Consider the following 10,552-nt stretch of genomic DNA (forward strand, 5'->3'; position numbering starts at 1 on the left):
ACTCAATACATTAATTAAATCCCGTTTAATAAATACCCGTCACCAGGCCCTGTCCACACAGTCCTTCAAACAGCTGCAGTTACTCTCATGGTTAAGACACATATCCTTGACTCAAACTGGCCTGTAAATTATATACCCAACCTGCAATCTCACTCAAAGAGATTTTCAAAGAGACGTTTTCATTCAGGATTCTTTTCTTAACATAGTTCTGAACATGCACTTTTAAGAGCCATAAACAACCTTCTGCTTGCTGGAGACACTGGCCATATTAATATATCAATCAATCAATCAATCAATCAAATTTTATTTATATAGCGCTTTTTACAACAGTTGTTGTCACAAAGCTGCTTTACAAGTGCCGAGTCCAAGCCCCAGTGAGCAAGCCAAGGGCGACAGTGGCAAGGAAAAACTCCCTAGTTTTTTGCATGAGGAAGAAACCTTGAGAGGAACCAAGACTCAGGGGGGGAACCCATCCTCCTCTGGCCGACACCGGTCACCATGGCAACAACAACAATTTAAACAGAAAGAAATAAAGAAAAGGAAAAGATGTAGTAATGTCCATCATGGTGTAGGCTCATCCGGTCAGGCAGTAGGGGGCTGGCACTGGATGGATCGCTTGTCTCTCCTCATCTCATTTTTCCTCGAGCAGGCTTGATTTAATTGCTAATTTTCATTCTTATCTCTCCTCCATCGACATATGAGGAATACTATTAGATTGGTTTATTTCCAACTTCACACACACATAACAATGCTTCATTGTTGGTGATCACAGATTGCCCACAGCACATATTACTCAAGAAGTCCCTTAATGATCTGTTTTTGGACCACTTATTTTCATTATTTATATGATACCGATCAATCAGATTATCTTTGGCCATAATTTACATTTCCATGACAACCACATATATGTTAGCACAAAGTCCATCTTCAACGTTACACTCCATCCCATAACAGCACACATCCATGAATAAAAACTCTGGATGTATGAAAACATCATATAAAACAGTGAGACCTACAACTGATGCTAGAAATGTAGGCATGCAGTTTGATTCTTCCCTCACCTCTGCCGATACTGCCATCCTGGTTCACTCCCTGGTCACATCTCGTCTTGACTACTGTAATTCTCTTTTGTTTGGTCTTCCCCTCAAGTACCTCCAGAAGTTACAACTGGTTCAGAATGCTGCAGCTCGCATAATCACTAAAACTCCATCCACTCACCACATCACCCCTGTTCTTCGACACCTCCACTGGCTCCCTGTTAAATTCCGCATCAACTACAAACTTCTACTGCTCACCTTTAAAGCTATACATCAACTTGCCCCTTCGTATCTCACCGAGCTCCTCCACATACATAGATCTAGCCGGACACTTAGATCCTCCTTATCCATATCACTTACAGTTCCCTCAGCCCGCTTAATCACCATGGGTGCTAGAGCTTTCAGTTGCTCTGCTCCTCGTCTCTGGAACTCTCTCCCACCTGATATCCGCAATATTACTTCACTGGACACTTTTAAATCACAACTAAAAACTCATCTGTTTAGGTCTGCTTACAGCTCCTAGTTTGTGTTTTATCTTGTATTTTTTGTTTTATATCACTGAATGTTTTATGTTTTAATTGCTGCTATATGTACGGTGTCCTTGAGAGCCCTGAAAGGCGCCTATAAATAAAATGCATTATTATTCTTCACGCACTTTTGAGGAACCCATAACATCATTACCTCCTTTTCTCCTTCAGAACATGACACACCTCCAGCTGTTACTCACACTTGACTCCATGACTCTGGCTCGTGCCTTCACCTTTTCTTGCATTAATTATTATAACTCTCTTTTAATTTGTTAGCAAACTTAAGTTTATTCAGAACTCAGCAGCCACAGTGATCACCTACATGAATCTGCCCACATCAGCCCCGTTCTTGGTGAGGAACCCCGTTCTCCTCAATACCTTCAAAGCCCGTAATGGGCAGTATCTAGCTTATCTTAAGGAGCTCCTCCATCATTACAATGAACCTTGTTCTCTCAAATCCTCCAACAGCCGTCCACCTGCAGTGCCTCACACTAAACTCTCTCTGTGTGACAAATCCTTCATTGCTCTAACACATGCACTCTGGAGTTCTTCTCTTGTTCAGTGCCCAGGCCCCTTTGTTGAGAGGAACAGCGTGCTCAGGTGGAAAGAGGAAATCGCAGCATGGTGGGAGTTCTCTCACTTCACTCAACTTCTCTTTTTCTCATTTTTTTCTCATTTTTCTTTCTCTCATGGTTCATGGTTTGCAGGAGTGCTGACTGCACTCACACCCAAACTATCACCAGTGACAGGTCTCCACCCTGTCGCCTACTAGAGAAACTTGTAAGTAAAATTATAATCTAATAAATATAAAAATAAAGTTCAGCACATATCAACAATAACAGTAATAATGCGGGGGGTTTATTATTAACATGTTTTTATTTGTTTTATTTTATGATTGGCTTAAGGACATGAACATGGTGACGATTGGTAAGTTAAATGGCATATACACTCATATTGTTCAGTTTGAACAGTACAGGATCTAAATGCTGCTATAACATTTAAACACTGCAGTGGAGGACAGTGATAGTGTGTTTTATTTTACTTGGATGAGCTAGTAAGTGGCGGCATGGTGGTGTGGTGGTTAGCACTGTCGCCTCACAGCAAGGCGGTCTGGGTTCAATTCTCGGTCTGGGCTGCTCTGTGTGGAGTTTGCATGTTCTCCCTGTGCCTGTGTGGGTTTCCTCCGGGTACTCTGGTTTCCTCCCACGGTCCAAAGACATGCGTGTTAGGTTGATTGATCATGCTACATTGCCCATAGGTGTGAGTGCGTGCGTGTGTGTTGGACTGGCGACCTGCCCATGGTGTACCCTGCCTTCGCCTGGAGATGTTGGGATTGGCTCCAGCCCCCCCGTGACCCCGACTAGCAGGATTAAGCGGTTCAGATAATGGATGGATGGATGGAGCTAGTAAGTCATTTTGAGAAGTTTCATGTAAGCAGTAATGGGTAGGATCTCATAGCAAACACTGGCCCAGGAGGACAAGGCACAGTGTCCTTAGTTAAGGGCGACTAATTCAAGGGAAATCCTCAAATCTGGAGTGTTGTCATTCAAGCATTATGGTGCAAGTTGAGAAGAGAAAACTACAATAAGATACTTCAGCCTGTCAGGATTATGTATAGTTATGTATAGAAACAGTGGGTTTTCATAAGGTTTATGTTTCTCTCTGATGTTTCTACCTTTATGTTTGATTCAATTGTATTTATTTTTGCCTGCAGGGTTTACCCTGGGATGGTTTAGATACGTTTTGTTCTCGGTCTGGGTGATGGACATTGCGATGTTGTTCCTGATAACACACATGAAAAGGCAGATAATGATGATGATACAAATGCGTATTGAGCGAGACAAACAGTGACGTTTGCAGCTGTGGAGACAGCAACGTGGAGGAGGAACTGATGTGGGAGGATCTGCATGTGCTTCTGAAAGGAATGCCGAACCAAATTAGTTCTTGTGTTTTTCTAACTTGCTAATCTCGTGGTTTTTTTTTCAGAAAAAAAAACTGAAAAAGAAGTTTGGTTTTTTTTTTCGTGGTTTTTTTTTTACTCAGAATGTAAACATTTTTGTGCCTGAATAAATTTCTAAACAAAAACATTCTCCCAGTTAGTATAATTCAACGCATTCAGATGTCATTTGACCTCTTGTACTTACAAAACCCAAAACCAGAAAAGTTGGCACGTTGTGTAAATCGTAAATAAAAACAGAATACAATGACTTGCAAATCATTTTCAACCTATATGCAATTGAACACACTGCAAAGACCACATACTAGCTCATTTGGAATTTGATGCCTGCAACATGTTTCAAAAAAGCTGGCACAAGTGACAAAGAAGACAGAGAAATTTGAGGAATGCTCATCAAACACTTATTTGGAATATCCCACAGGTGAACATGCTAATTGGGAACAGGTGGGTGCCATGATTGGGTATAAAAGCAGCTTCCTTGACATGCTCAGTCATTCACATAGAAGGATGGGGCAAGGGTCACCACTTTGTGAACAAATGCGTGGGCAAATTGTCGAACAGTTCAAGAACAACTTTTCTCAATGAGCTATTGCAAGGAATTTAGGAATTTCACCATCTACGGTCCGTAATATCTTCAAAAGGTTCCGAGGATCTGGAGAAATCACTACACGTAAGGGACAAGGCCGAAAACCAACATTGAATGCCCGTGACCTTCGATCCCTCAGGCGGTACTGCATCAAAAACCGACATCAGTGTGTAAAGGATATCACCACATGGGCTCAGGAATACTTCAGAAAACCACTGTCAGTAACTACAGTTCGTCGCTACATCTGTAAGTGCAAGTTAAAGCTCTACTATGCAAAGCAAAAGCCATTTATCAACAAGATCCAGAAACACCGCCGGCTTTGCTGGGCCCGAGCTCATCTGAGATGGACTGATGCAAAGTGGAAAAGTGTTCTGTGGTCTGATGAGTCCACATTTCAAATTGTCTTTGGAAACTGTGGACGTCGTGTCTTACGGACCAAAGAGGAAAAGAACCATCCGGACTGTTATAGGCGCAAAGTTCAAAAGCCAGCATCTGTGAGGGTATGGGGGTGCATTAGTGCCCAAGGCATGGGTAACTTACACATCTGTGAAGGCACCATTAATGCTGAAAGGTACAGGTTTTGGAGCAACATATGCTGCCATCCAAGCGACGTCTTTTTCATGGACGCCCCTGCTTATTTCAGCAAGACAATGCCAAGCCACATTCTGCACGTGTTACAACAGCGTGGCTTCGTAGCAAAAGAGTGCGGGTCCTCCCCTGGCCTGCCTGCAGTCCAGACCTGTCCCCCATTGAAAATGTGTGGCGCATTATGAAGCGTAAAATACGACAACGGAGACCCCGGACTGTTGAACAACTTAAGCTGTACATCAAGCAAGAATGGGGAAGAATTCCACCTGAAAAGCTTCAAAAATTGGTCTCAGTTCCCAAACGTTTACTGAGTGTTGTTAAAAGGAAAGGCGATGTAACACAGTGGTAAAAATGTCCCTGTGCCAACTTTTTTGCAATGTGTTGCTGCCATTGAATTCTAAGTTAATGGTTATTTGCAAAACAAAATAAAGTTTCTCCGTTCGAACATTAAATATATTGTCTTTGCATTCTATTCAGCTGAATATGGGTTGAAAAAGATTTGCAAGTCATTGTATTCTGTTTTTATGTACGATTTACACAACGTGCCAACTTTTCTGGTTTTGGGGTTGTAATAGCATTATTCTTAGAAGTAGAAGCACAGGATGTGGTCTCAGCTTCCGGGTATTAAAGTGTAAATTTGTGAATAGTATCGACTCTCTCGCTCTCTCACTCTAGAGAAGAGAGAATACAATTAAATATTGATTATAGATCAGGCACTGAAGTTTCCAGCCCCACCAGAACCATGTTTTAGGAAGCATGCCCTTAGCGTCAACCAAAATCTCCTTGCGTTACATTTGACATGCTGATGTCATTCTGTAGCAGCGATGTGTTTGTGGGATAAACCACACGCACTGACAAAAGGCCATGTTTGCTAAAAACGCGAGAGCCGTCCGAGCACTGTGCGGTCTTTCGACAGCAGGCCTCCTCAATACACCATCAACTATTTACACTGACACAGGTGTTGATTTTGCCAGTAGGACACATCCTGTGTTCAACACCAGGGTTATGACCAATCAGATTAGTTAAAAACAGCGCCACAGAGTGCCGCGTGCGCAGTTGCTGATGTTAAGAGCTGAGCTCTGTGTTCTGCTAAGGGGAGGTGAATGAGCCAGGTAGTTTCTCCTGAACGAGAGCCAAACTGGAGATTACATTTACATTTACATTTATGGCATTTAGCAGACGCTCTTATCCAGAGCGACTTACAAAAGTGCTATGTAGTTGCTTGGAATCTCCAAGGTAGAATAGATAGTCCTGAACACAAGGTACTCTAAGCTGGAAAAACCACTAGACGAAAGTCAAATGATACCTAACAATTATACCTGAATATACACATCCCCTGAGGAAAAAGACAGTAAACAATTCCTATAACCCAATTATGCACAATACCTGAGGAAAGAGACGATAAAGTACAATAGACAAAGCATAATTATGCAAAGTGCACTTGAAAGAGGTGGGTCTTCAGTCGGCGTCTGAAGACAGCAAGTGACTCCGATGTTCGGACACACAAGGGAAGTTCATTCCACCACCTTGGAGCCAGGACAGAGAAAAGTCTGGATGCTTGTCTCCCATGTGTCCTGGATGATGGAGGGTCAAGACGAGACATACTTGAGGCGCGGAGGGTTCTAGGTATGCATCTGGGTTTTACCATGGCCATCAAGTAAGGAGGAGCTGGACCATTCTTTGCTTTGTAGGCCAGCACCAGGGTTTTATATTTGATGCGGGCAGCTACCGGAAGCCAGTGGAGGGAGGACAGCAAGGGAGTGACATGGCTGAACTTGGGAAGGTTGAAGACCAACCGAGCTGCAGCGTTCTGGATCAGTTGCAGGGGTTTGATGGCATGCATAGGAAGACCAGCCAGTAGGGAGTTGCAGTAGTCCAGTCTTGAGATAACAAGGGACTGGACAAGGACCTGAGTGGCCTCCCTAGAGAGAAATGGCCGAATCCTCCGAATGTTGTGAAGGGCGAATCTGCATGATCGTGTTGTGTTAGCAACGTGGGCCGTGAAGGAGAGCTGATTGTCGACAACTACACCAAGGCTACGCGCTTCCATGGATGGAGTGATCACGGTGTTCTCGAATGAGATAGAAAGATCACGATGAGGACTGGCTCTTGCAGGGATGTACAGCATCTCCGTCTTGCTTGGGTTAAGCTTTAGGTGGTGAGCTGCCATCCAAGAGGCAATGTCTTTCAGACATGCAGAGATTCGAGCTGAAACCTGTGTGTCAGAGGGTGGGAAGGAAAAGAAGAGCTGGGTGTCATCCGCATAACAGTGATAAGAGAAGCCATGTGCAGATATTGACTCACCCAGAGAGCGGGTATAAAGGGAAAAAAGAAGTGGACCCAGTACTGAGCCTTGTGGAACACCGGTGGAGAGTTTGCATGGCGTGGATGTTGATCCTCCCCATGTTACTTGGTAGGAACGACCCTCCAGGTAGGATGCAAACCATGTCCATGCATTGCCAGTGATACCAAGGCCTGAGAGGATGGACAGAAGGATCTCATGATTGACTGTGTCAAAGGCAGCCGAAAGGTCAAGCAGAATCAGAACTGATGATAGTCCATTTGCTCTAGCCGCATGGAGTTTCTCAGTTACTGCAATGAGTGCAGTTTCCGTAGAATGTGCCGGCTTGAAGCCAGATTGGTTGGGGTCCTGAAGCTGGTTCTGTGAGAGAAAAGAGGATAGCTGGTTGTGTACAGCCCGTTCAAGGATCTTAGAAAGGAATGAGAGGAGAGATACCGGTCTGTAGTTGCTGATGTTGGTGGCATCAAGGTTGGGTTTCTTTAGGATTGGCACCACCCTAGCCGCCTTGAATGATGATGGCACAATTCCTGAAGATAAGGAGTTGTTGATGATGGTCGAGATGAAAGGGAGGAGTTCGTGGGAGATTGTCTGGAGGAGTGTGGATGGGATGGGGTCCAGAGGGCATGTGGTGGGACTGCTGGATGTCAGCAGCTGAAGCACCGTCTCAGCTGAGAGAGGAGAGAAGGAGGTTAGAGAAAAGGGAGGAGTAGGAGGGGACACAGTGGGAACAGGGACTAGGGAAAAGGTGCTGCGAATCGTATTGACCTTCTCTTCAAAGAAGGTGACAAAATCATCTGCAGTAAGAGAAGTGGGAGTTGGAGGGGGGGAGGGTTTGAGGAGAGAAGAGAAGATTTTGAACATCTTGCGTGGATCTGATGTAGATGCCTCCAGCTTCTCTCTGTAGAATGATGTCTTGGCAGCAGTTAGTTCCATGGAGAATAGGGACAGGAGAGACTGATACAAGCGAAGATCAGCAGTAAGCTTCGATTTCCTCCATCGCCTCTCAACCATCCTCAGTTCTCGTCGGTTGTTACGTAGGGTGTCCGAGAGCCAAGGAGCAGGTGGGGAGGATCTTGTGGGTTTGGAAGAGAGGGGACATAAGAGGTCAATAGATGAAGAGAGGGAGGACAATAAAGTGTCAGTGGCGGTGTCTGTGGAGAGACAAGAGAAAGAGTCATGGGACGGGAGGGCTGTGGTGATAGTAGAGGCAAGTACTGATGGAGAGATGGAATGAAGGTTACGACGGATGGTGGTAGTGCCTGTAGCAGTAAGGGTGTGACGGTGGGGAGGAAGAGATAAGGAGAAAGATACAAGGTGATGATCTGAACAGTGGAGAGGAGTTACTGCAATGTCCATCACTGCAGGTGGTCTAGTGAAGACCAGGTCTAGGACATTGCCTGCTCTGTGTGTTGGAGAAGACTGGGTGAGGTTGAGGTTGAATGATGACAGCAAAGGAAGAACGCCAGATGATTGTAGTTTATCTGTTGGGAGGTTGAAGTCACCAAGCAGAAGAAGAGGAGTTTCATCATTAGGGAGGACGCTCAGAAGTGTGTCTAATTCCTCAGTGAAGTTACCTAGGGTGCAGGGTGGACGATAAACAACAATGATGTGAAGTGTGGTTGGGAAGCGTACAGTGACAGCATGATACTCAAATGTTGAGATGGTAATTTGTGGGAAAGTGCAAGGAGTAAAGCGCCAGCAACTGGACAGAAGCGATCCAGTGCCACCTCCCCTTCCAGTCTGTCTTGGAGAGTGCGAGAAGGAAAATGCAGATGACAGGGCAGCAGGAGTAGCAGAGTTCTCTGGGGTGATCCATGTCTCTGTTAGGGCCAAGAAGTCAAGGGACTGATGAGCTGCAATGGCTGTGATGAAGTCTGCTTTCTGGACTGCAGACTGGCAGTTCCAGAGTCCCCCGGTCGCAATGATCGGGGTGTTTGTTGAGAGTAGAGGGTAGATGAGGTTACTGGTAGTGCGTTTTCTGTAGTGATGTTTGTATTGACGGCGACTATAGGGAGCAAGAACAGGGATGGAAAAACACATGATGAATAAATGAATGAAGGTAGTATATGATGTGTGTCAAGGTGTGATACTTAACCAAAAAATGAAGATGGGCTTCAGTTGATTGAAGAGTAGAGGATGTCTCTAACCGGACTGCCACTTATTTAAGCAGCAGTCAATATGTGGTCCCGCCTCCTCAGTTATTCACACTTCCTAACCCGAAACTAAGACAGCTGATTTCACTAATGACAACAATAGATACCAAGTAGACTACAGACTAGCAGAATCAAGCTGAAAGTAATGTAATCCAAGGCCTACCTTAAAACCAGAAGACAATCCCAAGAAAAACACAGCACAACTAATTCCAATCAGAAATGCCACTTATTTAAGCAGCAGTCAATATGTGGTCCCGCCTCCTCAGTTATTCACACTTCCTAACCCGAAACTAAGACAGCTGATTTCACTAATGACAACAATAGATACCAAGTAGACTACAGACTAGCAGAATCAAGCTGAAAGTAATGTAATCCAAGGCCTACCTTAAAACCAGAAGACAATCCCAAGAAAAACACAGCACAACTAAGATTACACCTTAAATATCCTATACAGCAGACCTTACATGGAGATTACACCTTAAATGTCCTATACAGCAGACCTTAAGTGGTAATTACACCTTAAATACCTTATACAGCAGACCTTACATGGAGATTACACCTTAAATGTCCTATACAGCAGACCTTAAGTGGTAATTACACCTTAAATACCTTATACAGCAGACCTTACATGGAGATTAGACCTTAAATGTCCTATACAGCAGACCTTAATTCACGGATGTAATTTGGGGGGGGACATGTCCCCCCACTTTTTCAAAAGCCCGTTTTGGTCCCCTACAGTTTTTAACTCACACGAATCCCCCCCCCCCCCCGGCCACGTTTTATACCCCCCCCCTACGAGCTTGAAGGACAGCATCCATGTGGTTCAACAATGATTCATACTATTTATTGATGAAGTCATCAGGAATAGCAAAGAATGCAGTCTTACATGCCTCCCAGAGATTTGAAGAGACTGGAGATGTTTTTGACAAGCCCAGGTCCAGCAGACCCCACAAGACAACTGCTCGGGAGGAACGTTTGTTGGTTAGAAAATCCAAAGCCAGTCCCTCTTCCACTGCAGCAGAGCTCCACCAGGCCTGGTCACCTCAAGTCCCTGTGTCAACTAGAACAGTTTGTAGGATTCTGTCACAAAATGGCCTCCATGGTCGAATCAGTGCCAAGAAGCCAGCACTAAACAAAAGGCAGGTAAAAAACCACGTGGCATTTGCCAAAGCCCACAGCCTGCTAAACGGTCATAAAAGGGGTCAAATTTTGCAGCACGATGGTGCTCCATCTCATACATCCATCTCTACATTAAAGTTCCTCAAGGCGAAGAAGATCAAGGTGCTCCAGGACTGGCCAGACCAGTCACCAGACATGAACATCATTGAGCATGTTTGGGGTAGGATGAAAGAGGAAGCTTGGAAGACAAATCCAAAGAATTTTGATGAACTCTGGGAGGCAT

The 10,552-nt window shown here is 44.6% G+C and overlaps 1 protein-coding gene and 1 long non-coding RNA gene across 2 annotated transcripts; one reads left to right on the plus strand and one right to left on the minus strand.

The window, feature by feature from the left end:
- Window positions 1-2,263: 2,263 nt before the first annotated feature.
- Window positions 2,264-3,531, plus strand: LOC143496562 (uncharacterized). The gene is made up of 4 exons (XR_013125647.1): window positions 2,264-2,344; window positions 2,470-2,491; window positions 2,823-2,970; window positions 3,279-3,531. It is a non-coding gene; the product is annotated as an uncharacterized LOC143496562 (long non-coding RNA).
- A 3,240-nt stretch (window positions 3,532-6,771) lies between these two features.
- LOC143496560 (uncharacterized) lies at window positions 6,772-9,119 on the minus strand. Its single transcript, XM_076992730.1, has 2 exons — window positions 7,000-9,119; window positions 6,772-6,910 (listed from the first exon to the last, which is right to left on the minus strand). Exons 1-2 carry the CDS (start codon window positions 9,035-9,037, stop codon window positions 6,840-6,842), a joined length of 2,109 nt encoding a protein of 702 aa, XP_076848845.1. The 5' UTR covers window positions 9,038-9,119; the 3' UTR covers window positions 6,772-6,839.
- Window positions 9,120-10,552: the final 1,433 nt, after the last annotated feature.

The sequence above is a fragment of the Brachyhypopomus gauderio genome, unplaced genomic scaffold, assembly GCF_052324685.1.
Source record: "Brachyhypopomus gauderio isolate BG-103 unplaced genomic scaffold, BGAUD_0.2 sc96, whole genome shotgun sequence".
Lineage (NCBI taxonomy): Eukaryota > Metazoa > Chordata > Actinopteri > Gymnotiformes > Hypopomidae > Brachyhypopomus > Brachyhypopomus gauderio.